Below are 23,296 nucleotides of genomic sequence, written 5' to 3'. Positions count from 1 at the left end.
GGTGTTAAGGTTAAAAAAGAAAATGGTAACCTTATCTATTCTGTTCTTACTAAGTTGGAACCAGCCTACTATGTGTTTGTTTCCACCTTCCGTTCTACAAGAGAAGCCTTCATTTCTCAAGGACAAGACTACAAGTCCCCTTCCTTTGATGCCTTTTGTGATTCCTTAATAAGAGAACAAGAAAAATTCTTACATCTTGGTCTTATTAATCTTCAAAACTCTTCTAAGAAAGCCTTAGCCACCTAGCAGCAACCAAATTCAAAGAATCCTAAGAAGCCGTATCCTAAAAGGAATGGTACTAAACCAAACAAGGGTCCTAAGCCATTTCAGTCTCAAAATGAAAAATCATTTCAACAAAATGATAAGGCAAATAAAAATAAAGGGAATAAGACTGATAGACATTGCCACTTAGAATCCAAATGATTTAAGAAGATGGAAGCCTTGGAAGCAGCAATGAAGAAGCATAACATCCATTTGGAGCACTCAACAACTTCAACTTCATCTTTAGGAATAGCACTTTCTGCATGTGGTTGTCAGGCATCTCAGTTTGGATATGCACTAAATGTATCTTCTTCTTCTCATTCTCATGAGTGGCTCATTGATTCTGGAGCTTCTTATCACATGGCCGAAAACAAAGCCATGTTTTCTTCTTTAAATGATTGTAACACCAAAAATATATAGGTTGGTGATGATAGATCTCTTAGCGTTGTAGGGGCTGGAACTATTCATATAGATAATGGTCAATTCAATAATGTATTATGTGTTCCAACCTTATCCTACAACCTTCTATTTGTATATCAGATAACTCATTCAGCTGAAGGTAAAATCATTGAATTTTCACCTCACGATGTTGTAATTAAGGACCTAAGAGATCCTAGATAGATTTTAGCTACTGGCATTGCTGATGATTCTACATGGCTGTATAAGTTTAACAACTTTGGGTCATCAAATCTTTCCTCGGTATTTGTTGCTCATAATGATGAAGTGAGCAAACTTTGGCATGAGCGATTTGGTCACTTAAACTATTGCTCCCTTCAGAATCTATGTAAAAAAAATATCGCGATAGGTCTTCCAAAGGTATCTTGCAGAGACGGTGTTTGTTTCGGATGTGTACTCGGAAAACATCATCAAGATAGTTTTGAAAAACATGCCTCTTGGCACACCTTAGCCCCTTTATAGCTTGTGCATAGTGATTTATGTGGTCCACTTCCAGTTGTTTCATTCTCTGGCTACAAGTATTTCTTAAATTTCATTGATGATTTCTCCAAATGCACTTGGGTATACTTCTTAAAACTCAAGAGTAAATTATTTAGCATGTGCTTGGCCTTTAAGGCTTTTGTTGAAAAACAATCTGGACATCAAATTCTTAAGCTAAGATCTGATAATGGCGGAGAATATGTTAACAACAAATTCATCAACTCTTGTACTGAGAATGGAATTCAAATGTAACATACTATTCCAATACTCCAAAACAAAATGGTGTAGTTGAAAGGAAGAATCGCACCTTAAAGGAAATGGCTAATTGTATGCTTCAATCTAAAGGACTTAGTCTTAATTTTTAGGCAGAAGCAATTAACTGTGCAAATTACATAATAAATCGCACTCTCACTAAGGTTTTAAGGAAAATCAATCCAGAAGAAGCATGGAGCTCAATTAAACCAGATGTAAGTCACTTTTGTGTTTTTGGTAGTGAAGCATGGGCCCATATTCCAGATGAGAAACATAAAGATTTAGAACCTAAGAGTGAAAAATGTATTCTTGTTGGATATTTTGAAGATTTTAAAGGATACATACTTATTCCACTTAAGTCTAAAAATGTTATCATTAGAAGAGATGTCAAGTTTGCTAAAAATATATCAGCCTACGAGCCTAGTTCAGCGGATGTGCCACCTCTCTCTATCCCTTCTACTTCTGGAAATATTTCTTCTTTGTATGATGACAGTGAGGATGACAATCCTCCCCCACCTAATCAGGATCCTCCTTCAGCTCCTCAGCTTCCAAAATGGGTCTGTACTACTCGGGATGAAGTAGGTGCTCTTGCGAGTGATCCTACAGATCAGTGATGTACATGTTCTCAATTTGATAGAGCCTCATCTTTACTAGCTAAAACTTCAACTAATTATGTTCCTTACACCTTTGAAGAAGCTTTAAGCCATCCAGATTGAGACGCAGCTATGAATGAATAATATTGTTCATTATTGGAAAATTATACATGGGATCTTGTTCCCCTTCCAAAGGTACAAAAACTTGTTAGATGCAAATGGGTTTACAGAACCAAGTATGGACCAGATGGAAAAGTTGATAAACATAAAGCTCGTCTTGTCACTAAGGGTTTTTCACAAGTTGAATGCATCGACTATACTGAAATGTTCTCCCCTATTGCCAAAATGAACTCTATCCACCTTTTTCTTTCCCTTGCTTCCTCTTTCAAATGGGAAGTTCATCAGATGGATGTTAAATCTGCCTTCTTGCATGGTGACTTGCATGAAGAAATCTATATGGAACAACCCACTGGCTTTATACAAATAGACTCCAACCTTGTATGTCGGCTTAAGAAATCCCTTTATGGTCTCAAGCAAGCCCCTCGGGCTTGGTATGCCAAAATGGATGGAATTCTTTTAGAAAATGGATTTTCTAGGTGTCATTCTGACAATACTGTCTACACCAAGAAAGTGGGCAAGTATCTTATCATTCTTGTTCTTTATGTTGATGATATTATCTTTACTGGTAGTGATCCCAACCTTATAAACCATGTGAAGTCCAGCCTCAAAAAGAAGTTTGAAATGACATACTTAGGACACTTGCATTATTTTCTTGGTCTTCAAGTCTTGCAATCCAAGGAAGGTATTTCCCTTTCCTAGTCCAAGTATGCATGTGATCTTCTATGCCATTTTCACATGGAAGACTATAAGCCAGCCCATTCTCCCATTTAGTCTGGAGCCAAAATTTCAATCACTTGTACTTCCCCTGAAGTTGATTCTACCTTATGTCGTCAACTTCTAGGAAAACTTTTGTATCTGACCCATACTCGCCCTGACCTTTCCTTTGTTGTTGGCCTTATTGCTAGGTTTATACAAAACCCATATGAAATTCATTGTAAAGGAGCTAAAATAATACTTCGTTATGTTTGAGGTACAATTCAGTTTGGGATTCATTACAGTGCAAAAGCATCTCCTCTATTGGTTGGTTTCACTAATTCTAATTGGGCTGGTGGCCCTGATGATCGGAAGTCTACTGCAGGTTATGTGTTCACTCTTGGTTTAGGACCTATTACATGGGCTTGCAAGAAACAAAGTGCCATTTCTCTTTCTTCAGCAGAAGCAGAGTATCGTGGTGCCGTAGAAGTTAGTAAGGAAGCCCTGTGGCTTCATCAAATCCTGTCAGAGTTTGGCTTTCAGCAGCAGCATCCGACTACACTTTGGTGTGATAATCAAAGTTCCATTCAACTATGCAAATATCCAGTCCAACATCAGTGCAACAAACACATTGAACTACACATGGACTTCATCAGAAAGCTCATTCATGACCATGTTCTTGAAGTGCAATATTGTCCAACAGATGATCAAGTTGCAGACATCTTTACAAAGGCTCTCACAGTGGCGAAGTTTACTAAACTTTGATTTATGGTTGGAGTTCAGGAAATTGTCACTAAGGGGGGATAGGATCTAATGACTCCTTCCTTCTCCTATTGTGTCATACTTGTAAATCCTTCAATCCTATCCCAAGTTGTTCTTAAGGGGGGATGTTAGGATATTCTGACACATAAGAAATAGTTAAGTATAACTTGGTCTAGTGTAGAGTTAGGTAAAGTGTGTTTCTTTACTATGTACTTTTGTAACCTACAATTTGACAGTCACGATATGTAGTCATCTGACGGTTCATTCTCTCCTCGGTATTACCGACACTTGATCCATGGCTTAACACTCGATTGGTCCGTGATCTCTATTTAAAGTGCATGGAAGGTCATTTGTAGGTTAACCGTTCATGAGAGAAACTTATGTAAATTTTCATTCTTTTATTAATAAATTGCCTGAAGTGGTCGTGTTGGCTCAGGCCGTGGACTGTTTCCCTCTTCGAGGGTTTTAACGACGTCAACAATACTGGTGTATTGATCCATGATCTATTTGTGAGCGATGTCCTTTGGTGTTTTGTCTGAGGAACTTACCTGTAAATTCCTACACTTCTTATAATAATAATAAATAAATAAAATATAATTTAATTATATATATATATTTTATTTTAATAATGTAAGATTTATTATAAAATAAATATTTTAATACATGTCTTAAATAAATGTTTATAAACCTTTAATAATTATTTTATGAGTCGTCTACAGAAGCGGAGGAATTTCCAGGACGACCAAAAGTGGATGGAATCTCAGTTAAAAAGTTTTAAAAAGTTGTGTAGGTGCAATGTTTGAATCATATTTTTGATGGTGTAAATGGATTCAGCACCATTAGAAACCTCTAGGGGACCTAAAATTATGAATTTTGACAACTTTTACTTGGATTTACCAAAATCCCTTCCAAAGTTTTTCAAAATATGGCCAAAATTTCCATAACTTCCTGGGAAAAAAACATAATCGTTAGACTATGCCATATTTTATTTCTATAACTGATCATAACTTCTCTATTTAATAAATGAACATAAATTCAACTTAACCTTCTCCTTTCCGTGACTAATAACAAATAAATCTATAATATTAAACGATTTAATTATTTATCATTTAACCATTCTTCGGAAAGAATCAAGTCATATTCTTTTAATTTGAGTTCAATAGTTAGTCATATATTCTAAATTAAAGAACTACTGAGTAATGCACTTCGTTGTTATGCTCAATCACAAACTTTGTGGTTTAAGAACATTTTATGGTTTACAACCATTTCCTTCTCTTTGTTTGACTCTTTGTTTTTAAAATATATTTTTTTAGTAATCTAATATTATTATAATATGATATAAAGCCAAATGGGTTGTGATAGTGGAAAAGCCATCTTAGTTTGGATTCCAAAGTTTCAGTTAACAACAACACACCTTTAAAAATTATGCTTCTGATTATGTTTAAAAAATTAATCAGCGAAGTTGGGTAATCAATTTTACCCAATGTGCATTGAATTGTGCGGGAGATAGTGTCAGCATTCACAAAAAGCAATTTTAAATGGAAATTGTTGAGCTAGTAACATCTCACTTTAAGGGGATTTAAGAAGAGGGCGATAAAATAAATACCATTCTTGACGTTGTGAAAATTATTTATTTCACCAATTATTAAGCAATAAAAGGACAACTAAATGTTTGTAGATGTAATCGCTGTGAAAAATTCGTAAATGTAATAATAGGGAAGAATTACAAATAGTTGTACAGTAAAAAATTTTGATACATTTTATAACCTTTTAAAAGAGGATCTGCAAGAGTTTAAAAACTTAATCAAAATATTGAAGCATTGTGAGAAGAGGTAACTTGCACATGTAGAAAAGGATAGCCAGCAATTACACAAACAAAAACCATCCAGTATTGTTGAACAAAACATAGAGCTTTAGATTAAAGTTCAAAAATTTCGATGTGAAATTGGAACCTTATGGAAGGATTCCAAAACATTCCTAAACCATATTTGCCAAGGCTACAAGCTTATGGACAAAGGAAGATATTCTACTCAAAATGATACAGAAACAAACTGAATACTTATTATATTTAGAATAAATAGTTGAAATCCATTAACTGATTACCACACTGAGAGACGACCTTAAGTTGTACACATTAACAAAAAAATAAAACCACACAGCTTCAAATATTTCCAGGTATTTGGATTCACCTCATTTTGTCTTCTAGTTATTATTATGGGATTTGGGGCAGAGACACTAGGACACGTACTGACAACATGGATACACACAAGAATTTTGACAACCTATAGAAGTTCTCACACAGATATATTGAGCCCCGAATTAAAACCAAAAAAAATCACAATGCCATTAATCTGCAACAATTACTCCACCTAGTATACAATTTACAAATTGAAGATAGTTTTGATTCTCCAACCATTGCCTAAAACAAAATGACCAACAATACAAAGATATGAGGAACAAAAATTTACATTATCTAAAGAAACAAATCATTCATATATTGAAAATTTAAAACAATCAATAATGGTACATGCTGAACTTGGGTAAAGTGGGAGAACTATATGCTCCCGACTTGGGAGGAAGAGGTTGGATAATTATCCTCCATCTAGAAGGTTAATTGATCTTACAAAGGGGTTAAGTAGGTAAAGTGTAATTTCTAATAAACAAATTTCTAATAAACATGTTATCTCATTATTAAAGTATCACTTGTAAATATTGAAAGACTAGAATTAACATGGTGGAGTCACCACCAAATTTGTGAGAAAAACAAGGGAAATAAGTAAAGGAAGGAAGATAAATGTTTATTAATTAGACTAATATGTAATCCTATTAATGAGTGACCTATGTCAGAAGAAAGACTAAATTTATCAAATTTATCAATTCTTTAAGAGTGAGTAAGCTAAGCACTAAATAAGAAAAAATGAATTAGTAAGAAAAGTTGGTTTATGTTCCTTGATTTCTTTCTTTCTTAGCTAGTTTAATTAATATAAAATGCTCTGATAGAAAGTGAAGAACATTAATGAAAACATTTTTTTTTCTTTCCATCAAAATGCCAATGACAAACAATAAGGATTAATAGTTTATTATTTATTTAGTTCAATGTTCAAACAAAAAGAAATTCATGGTGAATCGATTCTTAATTGTGTAATAACACTTAATCACATGAAGCCCCAAGGGTTAGCTCAATTGGTCAAAAACAGTGCCTCGCCATTGGGAGGTCATAGGGTCCATTCTCCCCGAAGCCCTTGGGGTCAGGTCTTGCAGTAGGCCAAGGGGTGTTAGCCCAGATTTTTCTGTGGACGTAGTGCCACCGGTTGATCAAGGTGTCCTTGAACCACTCTTAAAAAAAAACACCCAATTACATGAAACTAGGTAAACAACAATTCTACTTCAAAGAGGAGAAGGAAATGAGATAACGAAAGGGATCATATAACTTAAGCCTCTTAAGCACCCTTGAAATTTGTTTGAAATACTCTTATAAAAATGTCAGTAAGTCTCTTTTACTCCTCATAGATATATATATATATATATATATATCTATATATATATATATATAAATGAAACATGAAAATGTGCAAATAGTAAATTGATGAAAATAAATGGAAAAGCACATGATGTATTGTTGTGACTTTGGTAAAATATTAATTCTCCTACTTTATAGTATGATGTTGAAGCCTTTCTCTAAGGTAAGAATGAGAAAAATATTAATGAAAGTGTGAAGAGTCAAATACTCCAAAACCACCAGAACTTATAATCCCAACCCAAAATACCTCTTAAAAAAAAGCCTAAACTAACAAGATGGAGTAATCGTCAATGGGTAAAACACCTCTTTATACGTAGTTCATGATGGAGATGGGAAGTAGAGAAATACACAGATGCTTATGAAATTAATGTATAATTGCATGTCCTTTATGAGTAACTTGCCAAAGCCTTCTAGAGGAGAGCAAAATGTGAAGGGAAGTGACTAATTTATATGTATTCAGGCAATAGGAAACATTTATTTTTCAACCGATAATTTTGAAAGTAAAAACTTTCATTTGATGAAAACTACACCATTTTTTGTTGCTTAAATTTGATTCATCAAAAATTATGTTTTATTAGAGAATTCCATAGTCATATTTAAAAATAAAGATTTATGAATATATAAAAGGATAAAATAAATACATAGAAGGATCAATTTGAAATTACTAGAACTACATATAATTTAAAATTTTGGGTGAAAATAATAATTGACGAGTGTGGCATCTGGTTATTTAGAAATCTCTAGGAAAAAAAGTTGCAAAATCTACACAAATTTCACTATTGTATCCACTAATGTTGGTGTTATTTTTTATTTAAATGATATTTTCTATTATTTATTGAAATATAATGTCAAAGAAACTGGTGCCATATCAACACATTTTTGCGAATATCAATCTTTTATTTCGTGTGATTGCTCGCGAAAAAAAACTAAAAAAAACATTTTGAAGAAGATAGCTTAAAGAAATGTTCTAATTCTTACTATTTTTTTGTGTTTTGTTCTGGTAACTTTGATGGCGTTGAATTATCATGCAAGTAATTTTGCTAATAGTAAAATTCTTACAGTTGAAATTTCATTTAAAAAAACGTTAAGAAACATAATTTTTTAATAAAAATTTAAAATTCATATATTATTATAAAATAGATTGGAAGATGGATACATTTATTAAAAAAATGTAAGGGAGAATATTAAAAAATTATATGGTTACACAATTGTTAAGTTGTGGCCATTTTGAGTGCCAATATACTTTACTATTTTGGTTAACTAAACACTTCATATTTAGATAAGAATTTAGATAGCCCCAAAAAAAAAAAATTAACTCATAGATAAAAGCTTTTTATTGTCAATTATTTTCCTATGAGATAAAAGGAAATATAAGGTAGATTAATTAAATTTTTGGTTGAAAATGAAATCATCTCTTTAAAAGCCTTGATTTAAATATTGAACAAAATTTTAGAACAAACTATTAAGCTAGACTTGTTAAGTCTTTCTCAAATTAGTTTTACAAGCCCTCCTTGTGTACTTATGTTATGCTATGATGGTTCCATCGACCATTCTGTAGGATCTATAGAGAATTAAATGATCCTTCCTCTTGGGTGGCTCAAGACAGGAGGAGACATGGCCTTCAATGTCCTGAGATAAGGTGTGTAGGCCAAAAGTAAAGTAGGAATATGGTTGCATGACCCCTCTTTAATGGCCACAATGCTAAGAGCCAAAATATGGCTGATATGGCTCTGAGGAGGAATGGATTTATGGAACTGTATATGGAGACACAAATATGTATCTACAACCTCTCTCTTGAATATGATAAGACTGAACATGACATCCCCTAGAGCATTGATTTGGACTCTAACAAAGAAGGGCATTAGGTTGATTTAGAAGCATAGCTTTTAGGAAGTCAAGAATGGGAGCACAACTCTATTTGGGCATACTCTTTATAGTAGTCGTCTAAGCTAGAAGACCATGTGGAGCTCGCACAACTATGGTTACAAATGGTGGTGTAAGGTAAGGTTAGATTTGAAGAGTACTAGGTAGAGGAGACGATCGATCAATGATGGTGTAATTGGCTACCCCTATAGAAATGGAAACCCAAACGAAATGGTGAAATATGGAGAAAATTTTAGAACAACCTACAATAATGTTGGATCTCAATATTACACCAAGTTGATAAGCTATGATGGGGATATAGGTCCAAGGAAACCTTTTCAATTAGTGAAGCATATCACCTAGAAGCTAGATATCATGATCAACCTATGGACGAGGTAGGGTTTAAGATATGAACAACATCTAAGGTCTAAAGTCTCTATTTTCCTATGGCTACTATTTTAGAACAAAACTCTAACATGGTATAACATGTAGAAATTCTAGATCATTTACATAATCTATGCACTTTTTCTAGAGATCATACAGTGATGCTTGTGTTCATATATTTTGAGACAATTGGGATTATAACTCTAATAATGTAGTAGAATTAACAAGTCTAAAAATGAGCTTGGAGTATGCCCAAACTCAAGGCTGCAATAATATCTTCGTGGAAGGGGACTCAAAACCTATTATCAACATGATCTATAGACTCCAAGATGGATCCCATATCTATAAGTTCTCTACGAGTTAGATGTTAGAATCCTTGTTAGAAAAGGTTGTTCACCTTCTCTCTAATACTTCGTTTCTTATCCCACTCCACATAATGCGAACGAGAAATAGAGCTAAATATTTTTTAGGAAATTGTGGTTGCTTGGAATTATCTAACCCCATTGTGTCTGTATGGAATGGCTTGCTTGATTCTCCCATGAAGGATTCATGCTGGAAAATGGTCCAGAAAGACTGCCCAACATCGAATGGGGTGAATTTTGAGATGGGGAGTGGGTTTCCACCTCCCAACCTAGGAAGTGGGCTAGGGGGGCATGGCACCACACCCTCGACAAGCATAATTCTAGACTAGATGGCATTACTCTTAATCATATTTGGGCAGATGAGGGGAAGAGGTATTATAAATGTTGAAGGCTTGCAATGAGTGAGAATGATAGTAATAATGTCATGCCTTGGTTTGATAAATTGTCGATACATATTCATAGCTGAGAATGACGGAGGGGCACTCTAGTTTGCAGCGAGACACCCCCATGTAGACGCAGGGCACGCGGTTGTAATGAACCAATGAGAGAGTGTTCATGACACCCTTTTCTGAGTACAAGGTCGTGCCACCATATGGTCTACCCAATAGATGGTGGTAAGCCTTGACTTCTAACCTTGGCTTGAGACTCAAACACGTTTTAATTCTAGAAGGCATGGTGGTTATGGAGTTTGACATATTATTTGGCTAAACTGTAGACTGTCAACTCACAAAAGTCGATAGGGAAATTATTGTTGTTTCTCTCTCCTCCCTTCTACCATACAATATGGATTAAACCACGTGTTTCATTATGTGATAGCTATCTACAATTTTGTTTCCTTCTTTCTAGGTGTGTTTGTTGTTTTCTAATTTATGCACTAATTTTGGTTTCATTTCTCCTTCTCAACAGAAAATGTGTAGGGGTAGTAGTTTTTTATATGTAATTAATTTTTCAATGGTTGGGTATTGACAAGGTTCATAGTAGCTAAGAGGACGTTGGGCTTATCTTGGTGTTGACTAAAGGGATCGTTTGGAGAATTGGCATCCTTTGGTGTATATACTTGATGGCCTTGTAAATCCAAGATGCCTATTCTGTGTGGTTTGTCTCCCTAAAGACGGTAGTGTCCCCTCTTTTAGGGATTAAAGGGGTTCTGCTAGTCCTCTAGTTTTCTATCCACCCTAGGCTGGGAGGTGGGTGCTAGGGTTAACATTCTTATGTGAGCCCTAATTTTATGGTGAAAAGTTGGTTTCTTTGCTCACCAATGTACGGGAGCTAACAATGATTACATTGTTTCTCACATTTTGGGTACCATGGGACTCACTAACAAGGCCCCTAAGCATTAATCACCTCATCTTAGTCCTCTAAAAGTATTTGGTCTCTTTGGTGTGTGGTGGTTCTCTGTTGGGGGGGTGCTCATTTTTCACAGGGCATGCCATCATGTTCTTATGTGTCTCAAGGTGTCACTCTAGTCATGCCTCGTCAAAGGGGCTGAGTTAGAAGATGGATTGCTTATTATGAAAAGCAAGATGGAAGAGGAAATACATCGCTACATATTGGCTTTGCAACAAGGTATCGAGAGCACACTCCAACCCATGTTTAGGTGGAATTGTCCGAGTTTGAGGGGGAAGCCCATTCTCACCATAATTCCCTCTTAGATTATGAAGTCCTTGTTGTGCGGGTAGATTGGAAGCCTGATATGGGACATATGAGTGGGAAATTTAATTAGTATATGTAGTGAGTAGACTTGTATTGGTAAATGAAATTCCTTCTAGGGAATATGCCTATGAACCGCCATGAATCTTGGATGAACTTGCTCCAATCTTTTGATCACATACATGGGCATTTTAGGAACTATGATAATAGGTTTGAGAGGATTGACTACAGGCTAAAGAGGACAGAACACCATCTTGGCGTCCCCAAGTAAGCTGACATACCCTATCCTAGACTCTAATCCCCTATTTTGACTTTGATATGATTCTTACTTCTTATTATAATGCTACAACTTGTTTGACTTTGATATGATTCTTACTTCTTATTATAATGCTACAACTTATTTGGCTTGAAGCTAAATATGACACCATATATATGTATTAGTTTGTTTTAAGCTCTCTATTAATTTTCAGTTATTTCTCTCACCTCTTCTAAGAATACCCTTTTTTTTGGGTTGTGGTTACTTAAAAATATCGAAATGACTTTTTGTAAACTTTATTTATACATTTGTCAAAGAATTACCTAGATCATAAAGACAGAATACAAGCGTAATTATAAGATAAAATTAAAAATACGGAGTTATCGCAATCAAATAAACTTTGGAAAAATAATTCAACTTTTCTTAGTTATATAAATCCCCATGGGCATTCTCATGCAAAACCTTACTGCTGTGAAGTGACTGTAAGCTACATGTAATGACCCCCTGACAGACGCGAAAATAGACGTTAACCGCCTGCCCACTAGTGAAGCACAGCGTGTCACTGATTTGAATAAAAAACCCAGTCTTTGGCAATGTACATGGTTAAAAACAGCTGCGCATGGGAAGGATCGAGTGTATTTCGTCCCAATCCTTTGTATACAGTATCTCCGGTTCCTCGTTATCGCGGGAATCGTGCTAAACTGCTGGGGAGTCTCACCTTCAGTCTTGTTCTCCCCCTCAGTTTTGCAATTCTGGGGTACCTATCGGTCTTCCAACATGTGCTCTTCCATTGGAATGAGATGCCTTATCTGATGGAGACCACAAACCCCGCTGGCGAGACGACGATTAAGGCATTTACCTTGGAACGGGCGGGACTCATCTTTTTTCTAGCAGCCTATTCAGAAATCGTTTTGGCCTTTTCGTTGCTGCCCACGGCGGCGGTGTATACCGTGGCCTCTATATACACGTCAAAGGAAATTTCCTAAGGGAGGGTTATGCGCATCGTTCTGAGGGTTTGGAAACGCCTCATGCGGACTTTCCTCTGGGTTTTCATAATTGTCTTCGTTTATTGTGTGGCGTACGCATTATTCAGCTTGCTGTTCGTATCCCATGTTGTAATTGGCGGTCCTTCAATTTGGTATAACCGCCTTCTTCGTCAGTGGGCTTTTGTATTTAAGCATGGTGTGGCACCTCGCCTGCGTTACATCCGTCTTGGAAGAAGAATACGGCGTAGGCGTCATAAGGAAGGGCACGTATCTCATCAAGGGAAAGCTGATCACGGCCTTGGTACTCGACATTCTTTACCTCATATTCGTCGGAATTATTGCATGCTTTTTCGCGTATGGTGTACTTAACAAAGACCACCATGGCGTGCTCAGTGCTAGGAGAGGGGCGTATGGAAGACTCCTCCTTGTGTTGCTCTGTTTTGTTCACTTCATGGGGCTGTTGACACAGAGCGTGCTTTACTTTGTATGCAAATCTTACCACCATGAGGGCATAGACAAATCCTCTTTATCGGATCACCTAGAAGGTTACCTTGGCGACTATGAGCCTCTCAAGAGTAGCAACGCTGAATTGGAAGATGTGATTGCCTTTTTATAGTTAACTGTCGGTGTGATTTGCTTATTGTAGATATTGATGGTATTGTTTTCTTCCTTCTGCTTGCCCTTTTGCTTATTGTAGATATTGATGGTATTGTTTTCTTCCTTCTGCTTGCCCTTTGGTTTGTTCGAAAAAATCCTACCTTCTGCAGGCAATATTTAATTGAGAGTTGTTAATTTTAGCTGTAACCCGGTGAATAGTATGGAAGTGTTAATTTAACTCAGTTGAGCTCTTCTGTAGCAATTGTTCCATGATGTGGGTTAAAAACATTGTGGATATAGAGTAATGGGTTATGAATAAATTCCAACATTGGAATGGGATGGTATGGTGAATTATAGTTATTTAAAAAAAAATTAAAACTTAACCAATGTTTGAAGGTTTTAAAATGCGTTAATTTTTATTTTTTTTTCTCAATATAGTTATGAAATATAAATTAATTAGCAATTGCACCATCACATGTTGCAAAGGAAACACCTTAAGGAATAAATTCAAGAAGCATTGTGACATATAAAAAATATTGAAGATAAAAATTAGTAAACAAAATGTCTTTCAAACACAGAAGATTAAGAGAAAACACTTACATTACACCAAATTGACAGATCTATAATCTTTCCAACATAGATTGCCTCTTAATCTTCAAAGATGGTCTTTCAAGTTTCAATAGAAAATATTTATAGGTTTTGAAAAAATGAACAACCCCATCCTCCATCAAGGAATTATTTATCCTATACACTCAACAACTCTTAATCTTCAAAGATTGTCGTCTTTCAAGTTCCAATAGAAGCTATTTGATAGGTTTTGAAAAAATGAATGACCCCGTGCTTCATCAAGGAATTATTTATCATATAGACTCAACAATGCATTGAACTCAGATGAATGTGCAAGCTTCATAGGCTTTTCATTTCTGAAATGTTTTACATTTCTATTGGCTCCATGTCTGAGCATGAGAGAAGCACATGCAAGATGGTTATTCTTCAGAGCATAATGTAGAGGGGTATCTCTTGTTCTTGTGAGTATGTTTATACTTCCTCGTGCTTCTTTATTGCATGTCTGAGGATGAGAGCAACACATGCAAGATGGTTATTCTCAAAGCATAATGTAGAGGGGTCTCTCTTGTTCTTGTGAGTATGTTTATACTTCCCCCATGCTTCTTTATTATTAATAGCGATGCCTCAAGGTGGCCATGACCTATAGCTGTGTGAACAAGAGTTAGTTTTATATTGTTTCCAGAAGTTACAGTAGCACCAACATCTAAAAGGTGTTCTACAACCGAACAATTTAAACTACATCTATTGAGACGAGTGTCTTGTTTCAAATACCAATGCAAAGCTCTATTTCCATCTTGATATGTGTCATTGACGGGAGCAACAGATGCCAAAAAAAATCTAGAAGTGCATTATAATTTTCGTAGTCAACTCGAATCAAAGGAGGAAAATAGTTTTTTGAATGAGCATTCCGGCTCTGGACAAACTAGAGAATACATTCTATGTGACTTGTCACTAATACAAAATTACATTACATGCAACAATGAGCCTGAGAAATAATACAACTTAAGACATCCACCATCTTGCAAGAATGGAATCTTATGGAAACTATCTACATTAGTTATATAAGTGAAAATGAAACAATTTCACATTTGTGTCTCACAAACAACACACTTGAAAACAGAAATGGTATATTAAGTGGAGAGATTAACCATAAATTATAAATATAAAAAATAAGAAATATGATAAAATAGTTCCTTGGGTTGAATTTCAAGGCTTAATTTGCATTTGTATATACATTATTAACACCATAACATTACAAACATTGTATCAGATAATTATACGAATACTCTTACATTCATTCAACTGTGTAAATACTGTTTGTAAATTCTTGAAAATTGTGTCCTAAAAAAACATAAATATTATCTTCCTAAAAAAAAAATATAACTATTATCTTTATCATTGTTTACCCTAACATGTTGTTATTATATCTTCTCTACATGTAGGGTAGCTTAGTTTGTACATATAGTCCTTCCTCCTTCCATTCATTTACAAGAATTTCGATCATTTCCTGTGAAAGAGCACACTATTTCACACATCTATGCCCCTTCAAACTTCCTTGAATTGCATTCTTCCAACATAAAATAAAATGATAATTTGAGTAGACTTACATGAAGAGGGATGTATTGATAAAATGGCCTTTGGGTTCTAAGAAATCTCTCATAAATTGTATTAGATCTGGAGACATCATAACATTGAGAAACCCATAAGGTGGCAAACTTCCAACAAAGACCTTTAGAGAATTTACATCATCAAATTCCTCACTAGAATAAGATCCTAGAGAAGATGCAGTTGAAGGCCGAGTTCCAACTCTTGCACCTCATAGAAGACATGATGACACTGATAAAGACCTAAGCTCATTGTGTCCATGGGAAAATTTTCACTTCAACACATCTGGACAGTTTCCATTATTCTCATAATGCATGGACAACTTAATTTTATAATTCTTACACCATCAAAAATGTTGGCAATTATTGCACTACCATGAACTGTTTCTAGTTTCTAACCAAACAGAGGCAATACTTGCTAACCCTTCCAAATTTCTTCTTCTGAGTGAGCAAACTGACAATCAGTTCCCCACTGACACTTCTTTTTAGTGTGATAAAAACTAAAAATAAGAAATTTGTATGAAGTGTAACTATCTTAGTGACAAGTATCTCCTTCACATTCAAAGTTGAATCTGAACTATTTATATGCTTGAAAACCATTACAAAAAATAGGCCCAATTAACTAATAGGGTTTTTTTGACAAAGAACTGATCCAAAAGGTCTTTTAGAGTTCCCCAATGTTATAGCCCCCAGACAAGAAATTAGTGGTGGATCAATCACATTTAATTTAAATAGTTAGGGGATCCATCTAACCACATTTAGTTTAAAAGGTTAGGGAATCTATCAAATCAGTTGTGGATCAATCACATCTATCAAATATAGTCCATTATAAATTTCTCTACCTTTTAATTAAAACAAGTGAAGTTCTCCATATCAATCACATTTAATTGAAACCAATAATGGATCCATCAATCAGGTGGATCGACCGCACTTAAATTTTTTATTTAGAGAGTTAGTAAATCGATCAAAGTGGTGGAACCGTGGATCAATCACATCCTTCACATATAATACATTGTAATGTTTTCCAGATCAATCACATTTAATTCAAACAAATAATTGGCTCATATATATATATATTTTGTACACTTTTCGAGAAAGCAGTAGCCTTAGAGTCAAGTGCCTCAAATGAAGTGGATCCATCACATTTAAGTTTAAAAACATTGGAGGTACTCGTCGTACAATTTTCCAAACAAGTAGTGGGAAGGTAAGTTAAATTGAAAAAACTTCAAACAAGTAAATGATCCATGAACTAGTAATGTTTAAGGAAAATGATTTTCTCCCTCCCATGGACCTTAAAAAAAAAGCTCAATTTTCGGTCTATTGCTTCGAATATATGCAATGAACGCACGCAAATATACAAATATAAGTACAATGGTACACGAAATTACTGCGTCTAGTTAATGGTCATGTATCAATCAGTAGCGCAACCTTCTATATGTGCATGAATATATTTTGTTCCTAACAGTCGATATTCCATATCCAATTTTCACATATTTAATTTGACACCTTTGAAAATAAATACTCAAACTTAATTTTTACAAATTCAAGGCTACACTGAAGAATTTTAGGGGATGACTCTGATCCTCCTGATTTTCGAGGTTGCAAGAAGAAAATACTTTTTGGTTGAATGATAGAACAAAGAGTTACCATTCTCAACCTCAACAGGATATTTGTAATTGTAGTCATTTGAATCCCATGATTCCTTGCCCTTCAAGCTGGAAATCTAGAGACATAGTAACTCTTATTTTCTTCTTTAGTAAAGGGAAATGAGTCATTTGAATCAGTGGCATATTGGAAACCAACTCAACCATCCATGGGCTCACTCTTTTCATGTTTTGTAATATATATCATTCATCCCATGTTACATGTTCCATAATAAAGAAAGAAATGAGTACCTAAAATTGCAACGAACATGCCATGAACTTACAATAAATAAAAAGACAACACTACCAGGAATGTTACATAATGGATGTGAAAACGAAAAACAAGCATCCAAAATAACAACAAAGAATACTAACTTGTAGAAATTATAGAAGCAACAACACCATTGGTCAATTTTATCTTTAGGCCTCCATAGGAGGAAAACGTCTAAGGAAAGTTATTTTCTCCCAGAACCATGGAACTAAAAAAAGTCTCAATTTTTGGGCCTATTTCTTCAAATATATGAAAAGAATGCAAAAAAATATATAAATATAATTACAATAGTACACGAGGTTTCTGCCCTTGGTTAATAGTCATGTATCAATCAGTTGCATAACCTTGTATATGTCTAGGAATAAATCTTGTTCTTAAGAGTCGATATTCCATATCCAATTTTCGCAAATTTATTTTGACACCTTCCAAAATAAATACTCTTTTTCTAGTTGCATCGATACAACTAGAATTCACATGAATTTCCTAAATGTTAGATACTCTTTTTCTAATTTTTGAATCTTTCCCTGCCTCGATCACTATTGGCAAAGGAGAATATAATGGAAGAAACAATAGTAAGAAATATGAGAGAGTGAGCATTGAGGAGGGAAAATGTTTGTGCAAATTTGATCGCCATGGGAAAATGTTTCATTAAGAGAGAAGCCACTATATTATATTATAATGGTGGGACAATCACATTTTACAAATTATTTTTTAATAAGTGAAAATGAGGAATACAAAAAATATAAAAAAACGTTTTACAAACTTTCCCTATTGTTAGTTAGATCATGTATAAGACAAACAATATTCTTTGGTTATTAGATATTGCACATCCATTATATAAATATTTGAAATTCCTTCATCTCAATTGCAATATAGACCACACTTATCAGAGTAATGAATTGAAATTAAAATACTTAGATAAGTATACATATTTAGGCAGATAGGAGTATCTATTTCTATATAGAGTTTAAAGATTTTTAATTAATTTATAGAAAAAATTATGTATACTTAGATTTGAAGTTGAGAAAATATTTTTAGTCAAATATAAGAATAGATAGCTAAGATCTATTTCCCAACTATCATCTTGTACGTTTTTCTCTTTTTCTTTCATTAATTTTTTTTCTAATTGGCTTGGCTCATTTCCTCTTTCTTTCAACACTTCGTCGATTTCTACTTCCTTTCCAAATTTATCATGTCCCTTTCGTTTCCCTTAACCATGCTCCTCAACAACGGTTACTTCTTTCCTTTGTTTCATTTTCTCATGCTCTTTGACCGTTTCTTCTTCTCTCCATTCTTCCATTTTCTTTTTGGAGGGAGGTCATACCTGTTTCTGAAGGAGTCGCAAAGGAGATGTGGAGACTATTGGAGGAGATTGGCCACTTTCTAGAGATCTTGGGATTAACAAAAAATTTACTTATATTCATGTTTACATCAATTTGCATAATCTGTGTCTAGTTATTTAATAATCAATCACATTAGTTTTGTAAGATGTTGATGGACTTTTGACAATGACCATGTGTCATTTATAGGCTTTCAAATGCCATGAGAAGTGAGTAAACCTTTCTCATAATTGAAACTTTACAAAGGAAAGAAGGAATATAAAAAATTTCCTTTTTCTACCCCTCAACATCAATCACTGATATAAAATGTAAAAACATGTGATGGAATTTATCAATATTGTTTTTTTAATGTACATACCATGCATGGCATCAAAATAGTTAAAGAGATGGCTGATATTTGATGACGATGTTGGTGTCAAAACCATATACCCCTGCAAAATCTAGCATGGAATCTTGAGAACAAGTAGAAGAAATCAAAGACCAAGGTTTTTTAATTCCAAAGATATAGAACTAATTAGGAGTAGCATTAAATATCCTCGAATTATTAGCAGCTATAGAATAATATTTGTTCCCAAATATTAAATCTCTTATCAAAATGAAATTCAACACACAAAAGAGGGACTTTACTGATCTCACTGAGATATTTATGGCTAGCAAGGTTACAGATTCGATCCCTACAAAAAATCAGTAAACTGAGCCTTTCTTTGACAGTTCTTAAAACAAATGCTATGTTAGGACAAATCAACAAACTGAGTGTTTCTTTGACAGCGCTGAAAATAAATTCTCTGTTTGGACAAATTATTGCATGAATTATGTGACCTAAAGGCCTAAGACCTATACCTACATCCATTGCATTCCTAACAAATTAACAATCAATCAATGACACATTCCTAACAAATTAATAATCAATCAATGACATGGCTAAATAACGAACAATGTAAACTTTGAAACAAGAACTATAAACTCAAAATGGGAACTCTAGCAAAAAAAACCCCCCAAAAAAACATGAAAAACAGTGCTAAAAATGAAAAATTGTGTATACTGGAACAATGCTTTTTTTTAGGGTTAATTTCAACATATTTAAAATATGGCAGTAAAACCATTTTTTTGGTGCAAAAAACAATTGTTTTTGGTAGAATAACATTTTTCTTTCTGAGGTATAATTTCAACATTTTTAGTAACGATGATGAAGATAAGATAATGGGATCCGAAACACATTAAAATTCCATCAGTTTTTATCCATCTTGTTAAACATATAATATCATGACAGTAAAGATCGTTAAAATTCTAATTGTTTTCAACGACAACATTAACATATATATATATATATATATATATATATATATATATATATATATATATATATATATATATTTGGAAAATTTTCAACCATAGAATTAAAAAACTCTAAGTTTTCAACATATTTAAACCATGAAATTATGAACAAATTACATGCCTAAATTAATCAAAATGTCAATACTTTTAGATTGAATGAAACATAAATTATATCTCTAAGTTATTGTGGCATCGTAGATATTCTAAAAAATAAAAATAATCATAATTAAAACATATAATCCAAAAAACGTAAAAATGACTCATAAATTCATTTAACACCATATGAAAATCAAAATTTTAATTTCAAGTAACGATAGAAACATCAGTTATATAAATTGTCTTAGACAACTGTTAAAAGTCACTCATATCTTCTTGCACACCATCAAAATTCACATCTTCAAATGAATGACTAGATGCAGATGAAGATGTTCCATATTCTTCTCTTTCATAAACTAGTGCTCCATCTGAGCCCAGATGCATGGCCACCATTTCAGGTTTCGAAATTCTTCTAGACCTACGACTGGTTTCAGCAAACTCCCATATCCACACTATTTCTTTTGGTAAAAACCTCTTCATAATATCTATCGTGTTGAAGCGAAGAGTTCATCTCTTTGTTAAATTGAAGTCATAAACAAGTATGTCAACATCCTCCAATTTTGAGAGATTTGTGCTGCGACGATTTATATTTGTACCCTTTATTTTTCTCTTTCTGCCATTTTTTTTTTATCAACTACCACATCTGGCTTGTACACACCATTGGATGGGTGTGTATTTGTGGCATACCAATGTACTTCATGTTGGGTTGTGTTATATTCTTTCCATGACTAGCCCACATAGTTAACCAGGGGGTTAGAAGGGAAGAAGAGCCCCCCATTCCTTACGCCGATTATGTAGCAGGGGGAGTCATAGGGGGTTTGAGCGGTGCAGGTAACCCCACTCTATGGGTTCCAGGGCAGTGCCCCAAAAAAGTTTGGTTTTGGACCCTATGTTAGGTTGGGCGGACCTACCTATGGTTTTGTGCATGTTTTTCATGGTTTTGGACACGATGGTTTTTTGTCCATGGTTTTGGACGCGATGGTTTTCGGTCCATGGTATTGGATGCTTCGGCATGTATAAATATGTATTGTAACATTGAAAGGAATATAATGAAAAAGCAATCTAGTAGTCCCGGTTATGGGATCTAGGGGAAAATCTCTGTGTATATGTGCTTTATATGTTATGCTCTCACATTGTTTATTTTCTGTGTTTTAGAATTCATATGCAGGTAATTTCTGTACAGGGTTAAAACCTACATTTGGTATCAGAGCTGTTTTGGCTTCAAGGGGATGCCTTTGTTGTTGAGGGGTTTTGCTCGGTCTTGTGGCAGACCTTGTTCAGTGGGATATCTGCAAGATTGATTCTGGTGGTGAAAGAAGATGGGGAGCAGTGAAAAGATAGAGATCAAGAAATTTAATGGTCAGAGTTTTGAGTTGTGGAAACTCAAGATGGAGGATCTATTGGTGGATAAAGATCAGTGGATCACGGCAGATCCGGGTACTAAACCAATGAGAGTGTCCGATGAGGAATGGAAGAATTTGGATCGGAAGGCTAAGAGCACAATACAATTGTGTGTCTCAGATTTAGTATTGTTAAATGTATCAGGGGAAGCTATGACAAAGGCTTTGTGGGACAAGGTAGGGACTATGTGCCAATCGAAGTCTCTGGTGAATAAACTATTCCTACGGAAAAAGTTGTATAACTTAAGGATGAAAGATGGAGACTCAGTGACAAAGCATCTGAACGCATTTAATACTATGGTAAGTCAATTATTATATGTTCATATTAAAATTTCAAATGAAGATAAGTGCATCGGTTTGTTGTGTTCTCTACCAGATTCATGGGATAGTCTAGTTATTGCAATAGGTAGCAATGCAACTGCCTTGCAGTTTGATGAAATAGTTTCATCCTTGTTGATGGAGGAAATGAGACGGAAAAATATGGAGTGCCAGAATGGTGATGCCTTGTCTGTATGAGGACAGTCCCAAAATAGAAACAAAAATAAGTCATCGAGTGGGAGGTCTAAATCTAGAGGGAGATCTAAACCTCCAAGAAAACCTACAAGGTGGTGTGTTGGAAATGGAGAAAGGAAGGGCACTACAAAAGGGATTGTAAATCTAAAGCTCCTGACAAAGGAAAGGGATCTGATGATGCTCCTTCTGCAGAGGCAAAAACCACCTCAGATGAAGGTGGGCATGTGTACTTGGCTTCTTCAAGTACACATGTAGATCATAAGGCATGGTTGATTGACTCAGGTGTATCTTTTAACTTCACTGCCCATAGAGAGTGGTTCTACGAGTATGAGAAATATGATGGTGGTGATGTCTTCTTGGGGGATGATATGAAGGCTAGAATCGTTGTCATGGAAAAGTCAAGTTGAAGTTGCAAGGTGGAAGGCTTAGAACACTTCCGAGTGTTCTGCATATTCCTGCATTAGCCAGAAATTTGATTTCTGTAAGCAAGGTAGATGATGCAGGTGTAAAAACAGTGTTCGAGAAGGATACCTGCAAGATGGTTTGGGGAGCACTGGTATTGATGCGTGGCGTTCAGATTGGAACTCTGTACAAGATGAAACGTAGTTCTGTTGTTGATGGGTGAAACAGTTCTGTGGTTCCTAAAAGTGGAGCAAAAAATCTAGTGGTCTCTGGAGAGAAGACCATGTTGTGGCATCAAATATTTGGACATATTGGAGAGAAGGGCCTTCGAATACTTCATGGTAATGGTATGGTAGAAGGTATGAGTAATAGCTCTCTAGAATTTGATTTCTATGAAAATTTTGTACATGGGAAGCAAACTCAGGTGAGTTTCCCCTTTGGTGGTAAGAGGGCAAAACAGATATTAGATCTTGTGCACAGTGATGTGTTTGGACCTATGAAGGTTCCATCATTGGGTAAGTCTATGTACTATGTATCATTTATAGATGACTTCTCAAGGAACACATGGATATATTTCCTTAAGGAGAAATCTGAAGTCTTTGATAGGTTTAAAGAATTTAAGGCTCTGGTGGAAAAACATACAGAGAAGAGGATAAAGGTGTTGAGGACAGATAACATTGGAGAGTTTTGTAGTAAGGAATTTGAATAATTATGTAAGAAGTGTGGTAGAGCACAATAAAAGACTACTCCATATACACCTCAGCAAAATGGAGTTGCAAAAATAATGAACAAGACGTTGATGGAAAGGGCAAGAAGCATGCTCAGTGGTGCCGAGTTAGGACAGGAGTTCTGGGCAAAGGCGGTGGAGACAACATGTTACCTGGTCAACA

The 23,296-nt window shown here is 34.8% G+C and overlaps 1 protein-coding gene across 1 annotated transcript; it reads left to right on the top strand.

The window, feature by feature from the left end:
• Positions 1–12,831: 12,831 nt before the first annotated feature.
• LOC149219255 (uncharacterized) lies at positions 12,832–13,254 on the top strand. The gene has a single exon (XM_089386764.1). It carries the CDS (start codon positions 12,832–12,834, stop codon positions 13,252–13,254), a length of 423 nt encoding a protein of 140 aa, XP_089242890.1.
• Positions 13,255–23,296: the final 10,042 nt, after the last annotated feature.

This window comes from Pinus tabuliformis, chromosome Q (assembly GCF_031772625.1).
Source record: "Pinus tabuliformis cultivar Carrire ecotype Pingquan chromosome Q, CPIR1, whole genome shotgun sequence".
In the NCBI taxonomy this organism is placed as follows: Eukaryota; Viridiplantae; Streptophyta; class Pinopsida; order Pinales; family Pinaceae; genus Pinus; species Pinus tabuliformis.
This window is presented reverse-complemented; position numbering and strand designations above follow the sequence as displayed.

What these genes read in the sequence shown, in the direction of transcription:
- LOC149219255 (XM_089386764.1), top strand. Translation starts at nt 12,832, where the DNA reads ATGGTGTGGCACCTCGCCTGCGTTACATCCGTCTTGGAAGAAGAATAC.